The 20,423-nt window shown below is 41.5% G+C and overlaps 1 protein-coding gene across 1 annotated transcript; it reads right to left on the reverse strand.

Annotated features, from left to right (window-relative positions):
• Positions 1–2,823: 2,823 nt before the first annotated feature.
• LOC124001612 lies at positions 2,824–18,722 on the reverse strand. The gene is made up of 8 exons (XM_046308556.1): positions 18,261–18,722; positions 17,684–17,808; positions 17,348–17,521; positions 10,746–10,910; positions 10,251–10,362; positions 9,904–10,031; positions 4,281–4,392; positions 2,824–4,052 (listed from the first exon to the last, which is right to left on the reverse strand). The coding sequence occupies exons 1-8, from the start codon at positions 18,517–18,519 to the stop codon at positions 3,163–3,165; spliced, it is 1,965 nt and encodes a 654-aa protein (XP_046164512.1). The 5' UTR covers positions 18,520–18,722; the 3' UTR covers positions 2,824–3,162.
• Between the last annotated feature and the right edge of the window lie 1,701 nt (positions 18,723–20,423).

Consider the following 20,423-nt stretch of genomic DNA (forward strand, 5'->3'; position numbering starts at 1 on the left):
CCTCATCTCTGTATCCCACAAATACAATTATCTGTAAGTTCCCTCAATTTTCAAACACAGATTCAACCATAAAAACCAGGGAGGTTTTCCAATGCCTCGTAAAGAAGGGCACCTATTTTACCCATCTATTGGTAGATAGGTAATCATATAAATTAAAGCTGACATTAAATATCCCTTTTAGCATGGTAAAGTTATTAATTATACTTTTGATGGTGTATCAATACACCCAGTCAACCTTCTTAACTCAGTTGCCAGAGAGGAAGGAACCGCTCAGGGATTTCACCATGAGGCCAATGATGACTTTGAAAGAGTTTAATGGCTGTGATAGAAAACTGAGGATGGATCAACACCATTATAGTTATTCCAAAATACAAACCTAATTGACAGAGTGAAAAGACAGAATTTAACACTGGAATACAAATATCCTAAAACATTTATCCTGTTTGCAACAAGGCACTAAAGTAATTCTACAAAAATGTTGCAAAAACACTTTTTGTCCTAAATACAAAGTGTCATGTTTGGGGCAAATACAACACATTACTGAGTACCACTTTCCATATTTTTAGTCATCGTGGTAACTTCATCATGTTATGGGTATGCTTGTAATCGTTAAGGACTGGTGAGTGGAATGGAGCTAAGCACAGGCAAAATCCTAGAGGGAAAAACCTGGTTCAGTCTGCTTTCCACCAGACACTGGGAGATGGGAGACTGGGAGACCCCCATCCCACCTTTCAGCAGGACAATAACCTGAAACACAAGGCCAAATCTACACTGGAGTTACTTACCAAGAAGACTGAATGTTCCTGAGTGGCCGAGTTACAGTTTTAATTTTTGCTTGAAAATCTATGGCAAGACCTGAAAATGGTTGTCAAGCAATGATCAACAACCAATTTGACAGAGCTTGAAGAATTTTGAGAAGAATAATGGGCAAATGTTGCACAATCCAGGTGTGGAAAACTCTTAGAGACTTACCCAGAAAGACTCACAGCTGTAATCACTGCCAAAGGTGATCGTAACGTATAGTCTCTGGGTTCAATTTTCCACATTCTGTTACGTTACAGCCTTATTCTAAAATTGATTAAATGTTTTCCCCCTCAATCTACACACAATACCCCATAATGACAAAGCAAAAACAGGTTTCAATTTTTTTTTGCTAATTTATTAAAAATACACTACTGTTCAAAAGTTTGGGGTCCCTTAGAAAAAACCTTGTTTTGAAAGAAAAAAACATTTTCTGTCCATTAAAATAACATCAAATTGATCATAACTTGGATTAGCTAACAACCTTCCATCGGAACACAGGAGTGATGGTTGCTGATAATGGGCCTCTGTACGCCTATGTAGATATTCCATTAAAAATCTGCCATTTCCAGCTACAATATTAATTTACAACATGAACAATGTCTACACTGTATTTCAGATCAATTTGGTGTTATTTTAATGGACAAAAATGTGCTTTTCTTTCAATAACAAGGACATTTCTAAGAGACCCCAGACTTTTGAACGGTAGGGTGTATTGTGTGTAGATCAGTGACAAAAATCTGTAAATTTAGTCCATTTTAAATTCAGGTTGTAACACAACAACATTTCCTGGCTGCAGTTGTCCTTGCAGTGCTTCTGCTGTTAAGTCTTGGAGGCCCAAAATCTTCTTGGCTACAGATATAATGATGTCCAGCTTATTGGACACGTGTGCAGTACAGTTAATAACTGTAGCTATAAATGCTACAAAATACACCTTATTCACAATAAGTGTATCCAGATCACTTGATTGACGTATAACATTTGCATCCACTGCCATATCTTCTTCAGAACTGTGGCCTCTTTTCCCCTTCAACTTTCTTCACCGCCTCCACATAGGAGATTTGCTGTACAGCCCTGATCCTTGACACCTCAACCTCTTTCACCCTAACAGGGCACTCAGGGAATTCGGAAATATGATCCCCACCAGAAAGTGTTTAGCTTGTCTGGGAGCAAGACATTGGTGTCCGCGACGTGGCTGGTTTTCCCTTTGTAATCCGTGATTGTCTGTAGAACCTGTCACATATGTCTCGTGTCTGAGCCGTTGAATTTCGGGCCCCGCCATCTATCACCGGATATCAGCAAATCCTCATGGACTGCAGACTGTAAACACAAATTGCACAGAAAGAATATGAAGGTTTTTATAAGAAATTCTTTGCTGGTAAACACAGAAACATGACCACAGTCAAGCCAATCTATCACAGTGATTTAAGTACCTAACATTATGGAGCCATTGGAGTTTATTTTCAAGTTAGTATTTTTAAACTCGGGAGAGGCGAAGGTCATTCGTCCTCTGAAACACAACCCAGCCAAGCCACACTGCTTCTTGACACAATGCCCGCTTAACTAGTCGCACCAATGTGTCCGAGGAAACACCGTACACCTGGCGGGCTGGGCGCACCTGTGGCGGGCCGGGCGCATGTCAGCGTGCATGCACCCGGCCCGCCACAGGAGTCACTAGTGCGCGATGGGACAAGAACGTCCCTGCCGGCCAAACCCTCCCCTAACACGGACGGCGCTGGGCCAATTGTGCGCTGCCCCATGGGTCTCCCGGTCGCGGACAGCTGCGACAGAGCCTGGACTTGAACCAGGATCTCCAGTGGCACACTGCGCCATAACCAGGATCTCTTAGACCACTGTGCCACTCAGGAGACCTATTTTTAAGTTTTGATTCACGAATTAAGTATAATGTTTTGTTTCGACTGTAATAAGTCAAACTCAGTCCCTGCAAAGACAAACAAAAAACTAGTCAGTTAGTAGTCAATTTTGTATTTAATTTAAACAAAATGGTCAAAGAGTCAACTGTGAACTACATTACTTTTATTGCACAAAACAATAAATGAAAACATTCATTTTAGAATACTTTGGAAAAGGTTCAACATTACATTACACACAGCTTCAAGACATCACGTTAAGTAAACATTAATTAAGGCACTGTCATTATCTCACTATAAAACAGTATCAACCTAAAGGGACAAAGCATTTTTACAGACACCATCACACCAACCATCACCATAATCATCTACTCTGCCTCATCATCCTCAGTTCACCTCATCCACTTTCCTATACATCCAAATCCAACAGAATTCATTACAATCTAACTAGTTCTACATTATACACGCACTGTGTGTATTTTCTGCATTTTCAGTGCGTATAGGCAAACGGCCTCTCTCTCGTGTGGACCTTCTGGTGCCTCTTCAGGTGGTGCTGGTGGGAGAACCTCTTATCACACTGGGGGCAGCTGTATGGTTTCTCCCCTGTGTGGACTCTCTGGTGCCTCTTCAGCTTGGAGGAGTGGGAGAAACTGGACCGACACAGGTGGCAGCCGAAAGGTTTATCCCCTTTGTGCATTATCTGGTGGATCTCCACCTGTTGGGGGAAACTGAATGCTTTCCCACAGAACGAACACAGGAAGTGTTTCTCTTTGTCACAAGATCTGTTGATAGCGTTACTACTACTGTCATTTGTCAATAGGCTTGTGTAGCCATTTAGTGTTGAGGCACTGGCATTGTCTGAGGTTTGGTTTAACATAAGGAGAGTGTGAGGAGGATGAAGACCAGGGAGTGTCTGTGTTGTTGCAGGGTCCATGTTCCAATTGATAGATCCTATAGAAGGCAGGCTGAAGGCAGCATCTGTTAGGGGGTTAACCTGTGGTGCCATCAGTCTCTCTGAATCACGACTATAGGAGCAGGATGGATCATCGCCAGCTGAGTCTGTGTCTGTTCTCTCCAGCTGCATACGAACACTTCCCCGCAGACCAAATCTAAGTCTCGCCCTCGTCTCAGCCAGTCTGTTGTCATGGAGACTGAGTTTGGATGTTGTTTTGTGTTCAACTGTCTGTTTCTGGTAGTGGTCAACAATGTTGTTCCCCAGCCCAGAGTTGAGGACGCTGTCCCATCCGCTGACCTCCACTATGTCACCTCTGGTCCTTGCCTGCACAGTGATGTTGTCCACTGGGCCCTTGGCTGCACCCGTCTGGGTCTGGGAATCCAAGATGGCTCCCCAGTCTCCTCTGTTAGCCTCCAGCCAACCACCTGCAGGAAGAGTTTAGAAAAATACTTTACAAACAATGGCAGAGAACTCGACATTTGAAGTATTTGGTCAATTACCTGCTGAAGTTAATACATTATGTTTGTGCGTTTTTTTGTATGTAAACACAAGTTGTTTCATTTGATGAATGAAGAAAAATGTATAGCCAGGCACATCACTATTCCCATTGAAAATATATTACTGTATGGAGGCTATATGTATTTATCCCTTACTTTGCTCCCCCATCTTTAGTCCACTCAGCAGATCAATGCTCTCTGGTCCGTCATCTACTGTCTCCTCTTTTACCAGCAGCAGATCAGGCTTCCCATCCTCCATGTCTACTGACTGTAAGAGATACAGAGTGAGAGGATGTTGGATCAAGAAATCTGATATGAGCATCCTGCTATGGAGCATCTTCTGATTGGGCAATGAAGGATTGCAATGAGTATTATTAGTTGATTTGATCATTCAAATACATGTTCCCACACTTAAAAAATCAATCAAGACCTTCGAATCAAATTTTATTGGTTGAGTACACCTATTTTGCAGATGTTATCGCAGGTGCAGCGAAATGCTTATGTTTACCTAATACCTAACAATACACACAAGAAAAATAAAAAAATTAAGAAGGATCAGAACATGTAATGTCAGAATCCGGAAAACAGTGTGATGGTTTGGGGATGTTTTGCCGCCTCAGGACCTGGATGGCTTGCCTTAATAGAAAGGCACCATGAATTCTGCTCTGTATCACAGAATTCTACAGGAGAATGTCAGGCTATCCGTCTGTGAGCTGAAGCTGAAGAACAGCTGGGTCATGCAGCAAGACAGTGATCCAAAACACACAATCAAGCCTCGATGAAAATGTTTAAAAAGCAACAAATATGAAGTTTTGGAATGGCCTAGTCAAAGTCCAGACCTAATCCCAATTGAGATGTTGTGGTCGGACTTGAAACGAGCAGTACATGTTTGAAAACCCACAAATGTTGCTGAGTAAAAGCAGTTCTGCATGCAAGAGTGGGCCAAAATTCCTTCACAGCGACATGAGAGACTGATCAACAACTACAGGAACCATTTGGTTGCAGTCATTGCAGCTAAAGGTGGCACAACCAGTTATTGAGTGTAAGGGGGCAATTACTTTTTCACACAGTGGAATTGGGTGTTGCATAACTTTGTTCATTAAATAAAATATATATTTTGGGGGGTTATTTGTAAACCCAGGTTCCCTTTATCTAATATTAGTTTTGGTTGAAGATCTGATGACATTAAATATCAAACATATGTGGAAATAGAAAATCCAAAAAGGGGGACATACTTTTTCACGGCAGTAAAACATTTTTATTTAAAAAAAAGGAAAACAAATTAAAATATATATATCAGAATGTCCCTTGTTTCATGAGCTGTTATAAAAGTTACCAGAAATGCTCCATTCACACAAAATGTTTATTTCTCTAAAATGTGCAGTTTTGTCACACAACGTCCAACCGGCCTCACAAATGCAGACCATGTGTAACCACGCCAGCCCAGGACCTCCACATCCGGCTTCTTCACCTGCCGGATCGTCTGAACCACCCAGACAGCTGATGAAACTGGGGGTTTGCACAACCAAAGAATTTCTGCACAAACTGTCAGAAACCACCTTGTCGCCCTCAACAGGGTCTTGACCTGCCTGCAGTTTGTCGTTGTAACCAACTTCAGTGGGCAAATGCTAACCTTGGATGGCCACTGGCCCGCTTGGGAAGTGTGCTCTTCACAAATTAATTCCAGTTTCAACTGTACCGGGCAGATGGCAGACCGTGTGTACGGAGTCTTGTCTGCAAGCGGTTTGCTGATGTCAACGTTGTGGAGTTATGGTATGGGCAGGCATAAGCTATAGATAACGAACAGAATTGCATTTTATTGATGGCAATTTGAATGCACAAAGATACCGTGACGAGATCCTGGGTCCCATTGTTGTGCCATTCATCCGCCACCATCACCTCATGTTTCAGCATGATAATGCATAGCCCCATGTCACAAGGATCTGTACACGATTCCTGGAAGCTGAACATTTCCCACTTCTTCCATGGCCTGCATACTCACCAGACACCATTGAGCATGTTTGGGATGCTCTGGATTGATGTGTAAGACCGCGTGTTACAGTTCCCGCCAATATCCAGAAACTTTGCACAGCCATTGAAGAGGAGTGGGACAAAATTCCACAGGCCACAATCAACAGCCTGATCAACTCTATACGAAGATGTGTCGTACTGCATGAGCAAATGGTGGTTCTCATCCACACGCTTACTTTTTAAAAAAAGGTATCTGTCACCAACATATTCCCGAGCTGACAAGGTACAAATCTGTCGTTCTGCCCCTGAACAGGCAGTTAACCCACTGTTCCTAGGCCATCATTGAAAATAAGAATTTGTTCTTAACTGACTTGCCTAGTTAAATAAAGGTAAAATAAAAAAATAAAAAGAACAGCCTCAATTCGTCGGGGCATGGACTCTACAGGGTTTCGAAAGCATTCCACAGGGATGCTGGCCCATGTTGACTCCAAGGCTTCCCACAGTTGTGTCAAGTTGGCTGGATGTAATTTGGGTGAGGGCCATTCTTCATACACACAGGAAAATGTTGAGCGTGAAAAACCCAGCAGCATTGCAGTTCTTGATACACACAATCCTGTGCGCCTGGCACCTACTATCATACCCCTTTCAAAGGCACTTAAATATTTTGTCTTGCCCAGTCACCCTCCAAATGGCACACATACAGTATCCATGTCTCATTTTTCTCAAGGCTTAAAAATCCTTCTTTAACCTGTCTCCTCCCCTTCATCTACAATGATTGAAGTGGATTTAATAAGTGACATCAATAAGGGATCATAGAATTCACCTGGTTAGTCTATTTAATGGAAAGAGCCATGTAAATGGAAGTGGGTTGCGACATTTGGATGTCTCTAAGCTTCCCTGTAGTCTAAGAAGTCACTAGTGTTGCCCTGCGAGTGTCCTTTTCCTAAGTGAGTCTCGTCTGAATTCCATGTCAGAGAAACGTCACCCTCCACTTTCACAGTCACCTCATCTACGACCAGACCCTCCCTACGACCAGGGCCCTTTCTTTCCCCACCAGAGTATACACTACTACTGTACCGGTTCCAGTCCCCTCTCAATGGATTAGACTACAGTGCCTTCAGTAAGTATTCATACTCCTTGACTTATTCCACATGTTGTTGTGTTACTACCTGAATTCAAAATGTATAAAACATAAATGCTTACCCATCTACACGCAATACCCCATAATGATAAAGTGAAAACATGTTTATTTTTATTTTTTATTGAAAATAAAGTACAGAACTGTCTTATTTACAAAGGTATTCACACCCAAGACAATACTTTGTAGAAACACTTTTGGCAGTGATTAAACCTGTGAATGTTTCTGGGTAAGTCTCCAAGAGCTTTCTAAACCTGCATGTAAACTGCATCAAGCTTGGTCAAATTGTTTGTTAATCAATGCTAGATAACCATTTTCAGGTCTTGCCATAGATTCTCAAGTAGATGTAGGTCAAAACTGTAACTCGGCCACTCAGGAAAATGCACTGTCTTCTTGGTAAGGAACTCTAGTGTAGATTTGGCCTTGTGTTTTAGGTTACTGTCCTGCAAAGGTGAATTCATCTCCCAGTGTCTGGTGGAAAGCAGACTGAACCAGGTTTTATGCTAGGATTTTGCTTAGCTCCATTCCGTTTCTTTTTTATCCTAAAAAACACTGCAATCCTTAACGATTACAAGCATACCCATGACATGATGCAGCCACCACTATGCTTGAAAATGTGGAGAGTTGTACTCAGTAATATCTTGTATTAATTTTGCTCCAAACATAACACTTTATATTCTGGACAAAAAGTTAATTGCGTTGCTACATTTCTTGCAGTATTACTTTAGTGTATTGATACACCATCCAAAGTGTAATTTCATAACTTCACCATGCTCAAAGGGATATTCAATGTCTGCTTTTTTTACCCATCTACCAACAGGTGCCCTTCTTTACGAGGCATTGGAAAACCTCCCTGGTCTTTGTGGTTGAAATTCATCGCTCACATGCGGGACTCTTACGGATAATTGTTTGTGGGGGGTATTCATTCATAAATCATGTTAAACACTATTGTGCCACACAGAGTGAGTCCATGCAACTTATTATGTGACTTGTTAAGCTCATTTTTACTCCTGAATGTATTTAGGGCTTGAATAGTTATTGACTGCTTTTAATTTTTTTGAAAACATTTCTAAAAACATTATTCCACTTTGACATTATGGGGCATTGTGTGTAGGCCAGTGACAAAAAAAAGAAATGTTAAATTCAGTCAGGAACACAACAAAATTGGGAAAAAGTCAAGAGGTGTGTATACTTTCTGAAGGCACTGTATATGCCTGACATCTTACTAAATGTCTGGATACAATATAGACTATTCAGGAATATTCAACACATCTGTTACTCTCGTAATGCCAAATGCATCTGTGTAACACTTACCACTGCATAAAAATGTTGGCTGGTCCTCATTAACGTCCCTTTTTGTTTACAAAGCTTTACTACACAAGTTTCCAACTTACCTAACTTTGTTGTTTGTTCCTCGGGTCTCCACCAAACTAGGTAAATCCACTTTTAGTTATAAATGCACCTCATTGCTGGAACCAACTACATAATACATTACAATTGGATGTTCTGGTGCCGTTTGTGCAATTCTTACTGAGGAATGTAACTGTATATCTTGGATATTTGTGTTGTGCTGTATTTCTTTGTTTTACATTGTCCTATTCATTGTATATGCAGAGCTCCCTTGTGAAAGAGACCCTGGTCTCATTGTTAACTCCCTGTTTAAATAAAAGTCCAATCAAAAATGTATTTTCTGCTGACAATAATGACCATTCATGTTTGTCTTTAATGCAGGGTTTAATCTAAACCGCAGACGCTATTAAGTGGAATGGTTACTTTCTATGTTATAGCGTGGAATGTTTTTTCTGCAGGTGTATCCTGAGGTAGCTCCTTTCTGAGAACCTCCTCCTGCAGTGCGAACCACCTCTCTCCAGTGTGGACCTTCAGCTGGTTCTAGCAGGAGAATCTTTTCTCACTCTGGGGTCAGCTGTATTATTTCTCCCCTGTGTGGACCCTCTGGTGTCTCTTCAGGTTGCCAGCATGGGCAAAGCGCATGTTACACTGGGTACAGGTGAAGGGTTTCTCCCCTGTGTGGACTCTTTGGTGCCTATTCAGGCTGGACGATTGGGAGAAAGTGGCCCGGCACAGGTGGCAGCTGTATGGTTTCTCCCCCGTGTGCATCCTCTGGTGGATCTCCACCTGTTGGGGGAAACTGAATGCTTTCCCACAGAAGGAACACGTGAAGCGCTTCTCTATGGCGCTGCCACCTTTACTGATTCTGTCATTTGTCAATGGTCTTGTGTAGCCATTTAGTGTTGATGAACTGGCATTGTCTGATGTTTGGTTTAACATAAGGAGATTGTGAGGAGGACGAAGGCCAGGGAGGGTTTGTGATGTCACAGGGTCAATGTTCCAGTTGATAGATCCTATAGAAGGCAGGCTGAAGGCAGCATCTGTTAGGGGGGTAACCTGAGGCGCCATCAGTCTCTCTGAATCACAACTATAGGAGCAGGACGGAGCATCACTAGCCGAGTCTGTGTGTGTTCTCTCCCGTGGCATACCGACACCTCCCCGTCCCCGCAGACCAAAGCTATGCCTCGCCCTGGTCGTAGCCAGTCTGTTGCCATGGAGACTATGTTCAGATGATGTTTTGGGTTCAACTGTCTGTTTCTGGTTGTGGTTAACAGTGTTGTTCCCCGGCCCAGAGTTGAGGACGCTGTCCCATCCACTGACCTCCACTATGTCACCTCTGGTCCTGATCTGCTCAGTGATGTTGTCCCTTAGGCCCTTGGCTGCACCCGTCTGGGTCTGGTAATCCAAGATGGTCGCCCAGTCTTCTCTGTTAGCCTCCAGCCAACTAACTGCAGGAAGAGGTTAGAAAATAAACGTTAAAAACGTTTTGGAGTCAAGTTCAGACATTATAATGTCTGTTTTTCTATGCAAACATAAGTTCTATTGATTTCATTTGATGTATTGAATGAAGAAAAAAAAATAGGCACATCACTTCAATGTGCTGTATTTATTACTATTCCCATTGAAGATCTACTACTGTATGGAGGCTATATGTATTTCTACCTTACCTTGCTCCGCCATCTTTAATCCAGTCAGCAGGTCAATGCTCTCTGGTCCGTCTTCTATTGTCTCCTCTTTTACCAGCAGCAGATCAGGCTTCCCATCCTCCATGTCTACTGACTGTAAGAGATACAGAGTGAGAGGATGTTGGATCAAGAAATCTGATATGAGCATCCTGCTATGGAGCATCTTCTGATTGGGCAATGAGGGATTGCTATGAGTACTATGCAAACATGTTAGTTGATTTGATCACTTCATACTATTTAATGGTTTGATAATTCAAAGGCATGGTCCCACACAAAATTAATCAAGACCTGGACCTGTATCCACAAAGAATATTAGAGTTGAAGTGCTGATCAAAGATCAGGTCCCCATATGTCTGCATAGTCATTCATTATTATCTAAAAGGAAAACTGATCCTAAATCAACACTCCTACTCTGAAGTTTTGTGGATATAGACCATGATCTAATACTATACAGACAGTAGTTTACAGTGGGCTCACCTCAATGAGACTGTGTGTGGTCCTGTGCTGCTCAGCTGGTTCCTCTGTGGATTCAGGAGGAGGTGTAGTCTGGTTGTCCTCCATGAACATGGTCCCCTCCGGTTTCCCTAAACCCTCCTCACACCCCTCCTCCTTCACCAGCAGCACCTCTGGCCCCTCCTCCTCCTGGAAGAGACAGGTGATACAGATTACACAGACATACACTCCCTCATTTACGTACACACAGATAATAAACACACTTTCAACATGGAGTGTTTACCCATCCCCACTATGTTTGAGGCCTGTACTGTAGTTACAGAATTACTGTTGTTGTTAAGCCCATCATGGTGGACATAAATATGTTGTTGGTAAATATGAGTCGCCTATTATAATTCAAAAGTCATCATCAGCCAAACCCAGCTAAACTATACTAAACAAAAATAAACGCAACACGCAACATTTTCAAAGATTTCACAGAGCTACAGTTCATTTAAGGAAATCAATCAATTAAAATAAATTCATTAGGCCCTAATCTACAGATTTCAAATGACTGGACAGGGGTGGAGCCATGGGTGGGCCTTGGAGGGCATAGGCCCACCCACTTGGCAGCCAGGCCCATCCAATCATAATGAGTTTTTTCCCCACAAAAGTGCTTTATTACAGACAGAAACACTCCTGGGCTGACGTGGTCTATAGTTGTAAGGCCAATTGGACATACTACCAAGTTCTCTAAAACGAAGTTGGAGTCGGTTTATGGTAAAGAAATTAACATTAGATTCTCTAGCATCAGCTATGGTGGACATTCCTGCAGTCAGCATGCCAATTGCACGCTCCCTCAAAACTTGAGTCATCTGTCGCATTGTGTTGTGACAAAACAGCACATTTTATAGTGGCCTTTTATTGTCCCAAGCACAAGGTGCACCTGTGTAATGACCGTGCTGTTTATTCACCTTCTTGATATGCCACACCTTTCAGGTGGATGGATTATTTTGGCAAATGAGAAATGTTCACGAACAGGGATGTAAACAAATTTGTGCATATGGAAAACATCTGGGATTTTTTTTCAGCTCATGAAACATGGGACCAACACTTTATATTATATTTTTGTTCAGTGTGTTTTGACTTGTACAGTAGGTGTTTATGAGTGTGTGGGTTTGTGTAGGTATATTTAGTATGTTTATAATGGTTATAAAGCACTGTTGTGTGTATGCAGAACAGGGTGATATCAGATGTAATGTGAACTAAAGAAAGTCTCAATGAAAGTCTTAAAAACAAAAAGGGACTTTTTGTTCTGTTAAACATAAAGAAGTTTTAAAGCTGCAATATGTAACTTTTTGGGCAACCTGACCAAATACCCATAGAAATGTGAGTTATAGGTCTGCCTATAAGTCTAAAAAGTGGTAGATCTGCTCAATGTGTGGTAGATCTGTTCCATGCTTCCCCTTCTTAAGTTTAATTTTTGCCTCTTTTACTTTCGGTTTTGTACACCAGTTTAAACAGCTGAAAATACGACATTTGTAAAACATATTTCACAGCGGTTTAGATGGTACAATGATTCTCTACACAATGACTGCTTGTTTTGTCACAAACTGAAAATAGGCTTTTAAAATATAATTTTAGCAACCAGGAAATGGCAGAGTGATTTCTGCATATTGCATCTTTAAAACACACCATATGAAAACCACAAATACAAAAATCTGCATGAACTTGATCAACTGCATTAACTTTATTTTTAAAAGTGTCTTAGAAAAAATGTTAAGCAGTTGAACGGAAGTAATGAAAATAGGCATTTGGGAACATCATATAGTTTACACAGTACAAACACAATAGGTAACAGTATTATTAGGCTTATATATAAAGTGCCTGCTGAAAGTCTCCACACCTCTTGCACAGTGTATACACACAGTATTAAATTGAACATTTTCCCTAGTGATCTACACAAGCTACTTCTCATTTTCAAAGTGAATGAAAGATTATAGATCATAGTGTGACAGCGTTATGTTATGGGTATGCTTGTCACTGGCAGGGACTTTGTCAGGATCAAAATAAATATGAAAGGAGTAAAGCCCAGCTAAAAAGTTAAAGGAAATCTCCCCTCAGTCTTCTAAAAACGCTGGGATAGTGTTTTATTTTTCAGCATTACAATTACACACATGTAATGCCAAAGACACACCAGAACAGCTTTCCAAGAGGTGTTGAGTATTTGAGTAGTCCAGTCTTGAAAATCAGAGACAAGGTTTGAATATTGCTCACCATCAATGATTCCCAACCAAATTTACTGAGCTAGAGCAATTTTGACAAAAACAATGGATATGTGTTACCCTAAGAGTTGTGCAAATTTGGTAGAATCTTATTCAAAATTATTCACAGCTGTACTGGCTGCCAAAAGTGCTTCTGCCAAGTATGGGGCGGCAGGGTAGCCTAGTGGTTAGAGCGTTGGACTAGTAACCGGAAGGTTGCAAGTTCAAACCCCCCAGCTGACAAGGTACAAATCTGTCGTTCTGCCCCTGAACCCATCATTGAAAATAAGAATTTGTTCTTAACTGACTTGCCTAGTTAAATAAAAATAAACTCTGGTTTGTGAAGGCAATCAAGACATTTTTTGATCTATAATTTTTCTTTCACTTTGAAAATGTGGAGTAGGTTGTGTAGATAGGTAGGAAAGAAACTCATTTAATCCCTTTTTAGATTTAATTTGAAGGCAGCAAAATGTGAAGACTGTGCAAGGGGTGTGTAGACTTTCATTAGAGACTGCATATCTCACAATGTCTGGATGCAATATTCCACCCAGGAATATTCAACAATGAAATCTGTTAAACTCAGTTCACATACATAAGATGAGACATGATGGTCATATCAGCTATTTTGCTGATGTTCATCTGCAAGTTTCTAAGGCCGCGATTTAAGCGTGCGTAAATGGAAGTTATGCACTTTTCTCTCTATTCGTAAGCTGACCTTGAACAAGCATTTGAATAGCATACTATTCACCCACTATTTGTTTGAGATTGAACAGAATAAATGAAGGTGTGGCGGAGCGGTGTCCAGACACGCCGTATTCTAACCTTGACTTAATTCCCATCATAATTCCAACACCTTTACGCACAAGGAAACCATGCACAAGGTCGAGGAAACCATGCACAAGGTCGAGCCAACCTGCCATATTCCAAGTGGAAAAAGGATCTACTTTATTTTTACTGATCGAAATCACAGCATTCTCCCTGCACTGTGATTTATAAATTGATAAGAGCTATGTAAATTAGTCATCCGTTTGGAAAAGGGGATTGTAAATACACATGGCAATTGTTTTAGATTATTTTTCCCTTAGGATCCCTGGAGGCAAATGTGAAACCAGCCATATGGAAGCGAACTGAAAATTATATCAACATGACATGCGGCCACTTTTCCACAGTGAAATAAGATAGCTCTGCCGTTATTCCGAATTTTAATTGTGTGCCCTCATAATTTGCGTGGATGAAATTGAGACCCAAACTATAGGTTTATGTGGGGCTGAACCTACCGAGTTGATGTGCTTTAGAATGTTTTGATTATATGCCGGGGCTTTTATACATTTTATTTGACAATTTATCGTGTTAAATATTAGTCAATATCGAGAGCCAACGTCAGTAATACCCACATACATTTATTTTGCATCATTCCATTCTGTTTACCTTTCTTTCCTCTCAGATCTGTCACACACTTGTTGTATTCGGCGCACGTGACAAATAAATGTTGATTTGATTTATAAATTGTTCCTGAGGGTCGCTAGCATTAGTGGCTCATAACAGCCTAACGTGGTGCAATAATTTGGGACATGTAGCCTAATTGAATCATTATGGAACTCAGGCCCCACGTAGCAACTGGACTGTTGTCATACAGCTCCACGATTAGTAAAACATTTGGGTACATTTATAGGATTACTGTTCAATCCCTATTGTACACTTTTTTTCCTCACCTTCCAATATTTTATAGATTGAACCTGAATATGACAACTTTCAGGATGAATCGAACCACCGTTTTTTTATTTATCAATATATTTTGCGCGTGAAGGCTGTCCAAAACGTTTAGTTTTTATTTATACATACTTTCCTAACCCAAAAATGTGCCTAAATAATCTACACGAGTATTTTTAAACAGAAACGAATAGCCATAGATGGCTGTCTTTCAATGATCCCTATATTCTGACCCCGTTCTCTCGATATATTCTATTGAGTCTGTCGACATAATAATAATTCAAAAGGTGCACCGTATTTAAATGGATGGTTTACGCGGAATAAAGTCCTGTGTGGCTCAGTTGGTAGAGCATGGCACTTGCAACGCCAGACTTGTGAATTCGATTCCCGTGGGGGACCAGTAAGAAAAAGTATCAAAATGTATGCACTCACTACTCACTGCAAGTCGCTCTGGGTAAGAGTGTCTGCTAAATGACAGGTAAGATTCATGTTTTGAAAACACCATTGAATGAAAACTCCCACGAGAAAATGTATTGGGCAGCAGGTGGGAAGGTTTTCAGCAGTTGAATTAAATTTATTCAGAGCGTGCAAGGTAGCCACGCCTGCAGAGAGCATTATGCGACTGAATAAGGTAAGTCTGAATACCAAATACTGAGAAGTGCGTCGGAAAGGCATACATTCCTAAGTCGGGATCAGGCCCAAAATGTACCCTGTTACTGGTGCATGTACAGTTGAAGTCTGAGGTTTACATACACCTTATCCAAATACATTTAAACTCAGTTTTTCACAATTCCTGCCATTTAATCCTAGTAAAAAAAGAGGTCAGTTAGGATCACTTTATTTTAAGAATGTGAAATGTCAGAATTATTTATTTCAGCTTTTATTTCTTTCATCACATTCCCAGTGGGTCAGAAGTTTACATACACTCAATTAGTATTTGGTTGCATTGCCTTTAAATGGTTTAACCTGGGTCAAACGTTTCAGGTAACCTTCCACAAGCTTCCCACAATAAGTTGGGTGATTTTTGGGCCATTCCTCCTGACAGAGCTGGTGTAACTGAGTCAGGTTTGTAGGCCTCCTTGCTCACACACACTTTCAGTTTTGCTCACAAATTTTCTATAGGATTGAGGTCAGGGCTTTGTCATGGCCACTCCAATACCTTGAGTCTGTTGTCCTGAAGCCATTTTGCCACAACTTTGGAAGTATGCTTGGGGTCATTGTCCATTTGGAAGACCCATTTGTGACCAAGCTTTAACTTCCTGACTGATGTCTTGAGATGTTGCTTCAATATATCCACAATTTTCCATCCATTTTGTGAAGTGCACCAGTCCCTCCTGCAGCAAAGCACCCCCACAAAATGATGCTGCCACGTGGAAATGGTCTCAGCTGCACGTCTCATCTTCTTGATCTGAATACCCAGTCTTTGGTCAGCTGTTGTACAACATAACATTCTAAAACATGTCTTATCTTGTCTCATGACGGCTGTTGTATCTGAATTGGGCTTAACTCTCGTTATTTCAAATGCATCTGTGGATCTTTTCTGCTAACAACAATAGAAAAACAATCTTTGTCTTTAATGCAGGGTTTTGTTCTATAAGCTATCCAGTGGAATGGTTCATTTCTATGTTATAGAGTGGAATGGTTTTTCTGCTGGTGTATCCTGAGGTATCTCCTCTCTGAGAACCTCTTCCCGCAGTGCGTACAGGCGAACGGCCTCTCTCCTGTATGGACCTTCAGGTGCATTTTCAGATGGTCCTGGCGGGAGAACCTCTTCTCACACTGGGGGCAGCTGTAGGGTTTCACCCCTGTGTGGACCCTCTGGTGCCTCTTCAGGTCACGAGCCTGAGCAAAGCGCATATGACACTGGGTACAGCTGAAGGGTTTCACCCCTGTGTGGACCCTCTGGTGGATCTCCACCTTCTGTGGGCAGCTGAAGCCTTTGTTACAGAACATGCAGAAGAACCATTTATCTTTACTACCACCTGATGTGGCTCCCCCTCCCTGAGACTGGGCTCTAGCCCTGTCGTTTGAATTCAATACCGGACTGAAAAGGACGCGGCCGTGTGAATCGGAAGGTGCCATTGATGTGGACACTGGGTCAAGATCCCTGAACACGTGCAAAGGGGAGTGGGTCGCAACATTTACATTTGTCTCTATGCTTTCCCTGTAGTCTAAAAAGTCACTGGTGTTGCCCTGAGAGTGTCCTTCCCCTACGGGAGTCTCGTCTGCATCCCATGTCAGAGGAGCGTCGCTCTCCACTTTCACAGTCACCTCATCTACGACTATAACCTCCCCTTTCTTATCTAGGGACCCTTCAGCGTATAGACTACTACTGTACCGGTTCCAGTCCCCTTTAGACAGATCAGTCTGTGTCTCTAAACCCAAGGGCATGTTGCCAGGGTCCATCTCTGTAGTGTAAGAGCAAGATGGCTCATCACCGCCAGCGTCTAACGCGTCACCATAGCCATCCCCACCGGAATGAACCATCCTCTGGCTCTGGTGAAATACCGGTAAATACTCTGAGCCAGGAGCAGGAGGACAGACCAGTCTTCCCAGCACTAGTCTCTCTGGGTCTGATCTGGGGTCTGATCCTGTGTGTAAGAGCCTGTGTGTTAAAGTTAAAGTCTTGGTGTCTGTCTCTGACTTGAGGTCGGAGTCGGGCCTTCCACTGACCTCCGTGACGCTACGTCGGGTCCTTGTCTGGGGTGCAGAGGTGGTGGGGTCCTCCATGGCTTCATAGGGCGCTCCAGCCACTCCAGTCTGGATGTCTCCGCTTTGCCTCGGGCCCTCCTCTCCTTCAGACCTGTGCTGCTTGACCCCAAGACCTGCAGCCTCTGCATCTGCAGACTGACACAAGAATTGGATAACAATGTTGTAGGGAAGTCTCACAAGCTCCCCTACAGCAGATCAATTAGGATTTATGCAAATTAATAGCGGAGGGGAGCCTTTCTGAAATAAACTGGTCACATTTGATGTACTGTAATTTTAATGTAACACTATTACACTAACCTCTATCACGATAACATGCTGGGTTGACTCTCCATTCCCCTCATCAACAGTATCTGGTTGGTCATCTCTCCATGTATTGTGTCCCACTGGCTTCACAAAGCTCCTATTGCCTCCAGTGAGCTGTCCTTCACCCGAGAGAGTAATTGGGGTAAAAGAGGTGTTTATGTTAGCTACTGTGAATGCTCAAAGCTATACTGTACACTATTGACAGTTGGAAAAAAGTATAGAATTGACAAGGATGTAAGGTAACAATTTGCATAACTTCTTGATATACTATTTACAGACTGATTGATTATGTTCCGGGAATCACATTGTTTTTACTGAGTAAATAATAGGACATGCAGTAAATCAAGAACATGGTTAGAATATGATAGTGTCATTGTGCAATATAGCTAAGTAATTAGGGGAATTATTGAATATTATCCAAAAACTGACCATGACCCAATTCTGGGTAACACATCAGAACACATGTGCAGAAGGGGCGACAGGCACTTAGCTATATATGAACAGCCATATATGTCATATATAACAGCTATATATGACAGGCCGCTCAGCCTCGGACTTCTGCTAAATGTACCTCTTGTCATTCCTCTGTATCGGTCGAGGATCTTGACACTACTGGGACGACTGGTGAGGACGCGCTCCCGTGCCATCTTCAGTTCGAATAGCTGTAGTTTCCTTCGCAATGCCCTGTTTTCTTTCTGGCTTTGAGAAATTTCCAAACGAAACACTGCATAGTCGTCGTCTACGAGTTTACAGATGTCTGCCACTGCTGCATTCGCTAGCACCTCCATAATGGAGGCTATTTGAGAGTGAAAAACCATACAGTTAGCCATTGTTAGCAACTAGCTAGCGCTACGTAGATAACATCTATCAAACATGCCCGGTCTTCAACGCGAATTAAACACTACCTTGTAAGTATGTGATGCTGTGCAGTTAAATTAGTCATAGTTTGAGTTCCAGGGTTTTAATAAACGTCTAAATAACGCTAACGTGGTAATTGTTCTAGGTCACTTTTCATTTCCGTTAACACTGAAGAGAAAGGATGTTATTGGGTGGAGTCATAGGTTGTGGTTAAATAAACTATGTGCGCTGTTTTTTTTTAAATACGGTACTATCAGTCAGTATTTTTTTAAATCTGAGAGCAGACTTGTTTAGAAATAAGTGTGATAGCAAGAACAGAGTAGAATCAAATACAATACAATTCCATCTACATCACCTCAGTAAGGTAAATGGTCAACGGTCTTCGCTTTAGATTACCCCAAAATTGCTACATTCCTACACAATCTAATATGACCCTTTTGGTGCCACTTATTGTAAATAAGAATACTGTTTCTAAACACTTCTATATGAATGTGGATGCTACCATGATTACGGATAATCCTGACTGAATCGACTATGTACAAAAAGTGCTGTAATTTCTAAATGGTTTACCCAGTATGAATGAAAATACACTTAAATTAAAGCTGACAGTCTGCACTTTGACTTGATCAATCATTGTTTGATTTCAAATCCACAGTGAGTACAGAGCCAAAAGAAGAAAAAATGCTTCACTGTCAAAATAATTATGGAGGTCACTGTAATTCATATCATAGGCATAATAGTACGGTAGACCTCTCTTTACTTGCACACAATAAGGTTGGATCTCCCCATCCTGCCCCTAAGGGTCCAGAACCCAACACACCCCACTCAGCTTTAGGATCTTAGTGAAACATTAATTATTGGTTTCAGGTGTTAGGCAAACGCCAGAGTGACTAACAACAGTAAGGCAGACCCCCAGGGCCAGCCAGGACTGAGCAGCCCAGCTGCTGAGGGATTAGGTATTGCATAAATATGTATCTCCCCTGACTTGGGCATGTTTTCAATACAGACTCCTTTTATTGTGCAGTTTTCCATATAAGGCATCCAGACACTATAAAAGTTGCAGTATACCTTTAAACTTCTAATAAATCAAATCAAGCGATGTATAACTTGACATTTCTGCCATCATTGTGACATTGTGTGAGGATAACCAACCTTCCAAATATTGGCAATGGATTTCTTAGCCGCCATAAATGCTAGGTTACACGGTTTATGATAAGTCTCTAGTATCTACAAAAGAGGAAAAAGGGAGAATCTGTAGGCATGCTGAGATAAAAGAACACTCCTTGCCAGAATTCAGCCGGCATTCACAAGATCATAACATATGCAAATATGTCCCCTTTTGTGTTTTACATGTCTGAGTGCATGATATTCAGTTTCTCTGGCATATAGAACGTTCTATGGAAGGTCTTAAACTGCAGAAGTTTGTCTGGGATTATCTGAACATGACTGGGCATTCTAACATATCTGTATCCACTCATCCTCAATAGTCTCGCAGGTCTTCCTCACATTGTTGTTTACATATTTTGTGTCATCGGGAAAAACCAATATCAACCCTTGATACAGTTTGGAAATCAACTAAGGTTTGTCAGTCTGCCTTAAAATATAGTGAACAAAAATAAAAGTGCAATATGTGCCATGTAAAAAAAGCTAAGTTTAAGTTCCTTGCTCAGAACAAGAGAACATATGAAAGCTGGTGGTTCCTTTTAACATGAGTCTTCAATATTCCCAGTTAAGAAGTTTTAGGTTGTCATTATTATCGGCATTATGACGCATCAACTATTTCACTCTATACCATTTGTATTTCACATACCTTGGAAATGAATGGATGTTCTTATAGGCACTTTAGTATTGCCAGCCTAATCTCGGGAGTTGATAG

The sequence above is a fragment of the Oncorhynchus gorbuscha genome, linkage group LG17 (genome assembly GCF_021184085.1).
Source record: "Oncorhynchus gorbuscha isolate QuinsamMale2020 ecotype Even-year linkage group LG17, OgorEven_v1.0, whole genome shotgun sequence".
Taxonomy (NCBI): domain Eukaryota; kingdom Metazoa; phylum Chordata; class Actinopteri; order Salmoniformes; family Salmonidae; genus Oncorhynchus; species Oncorhynchus gorbuscha.

Bases quoted from the DNA above. Each gene is read 5' to 3' on its own strand.
- LOC124001612 (XM_046308556.1), bottom strand. From the start codon at position 18,519: ATGGCTAACTGTATGGTTTTTCACTCTCAAATAGCCTCCATTATGGAG. The intron at 17,809-18,260 runs GTACATTTAGCA...TCTCGGGTGAAG, and splicing joins ATACAGAGGAATGACAAGAG to GACAGCTCACTGGAGGCAAT. The intron at 10,911-17,347 runs GTCAGTGGAAGG...TGTCTCTTCCAG, and splicing joins CCCGACGTAGCGTCACGGAG to GAGGAGGAGGGGCCAGAGGT.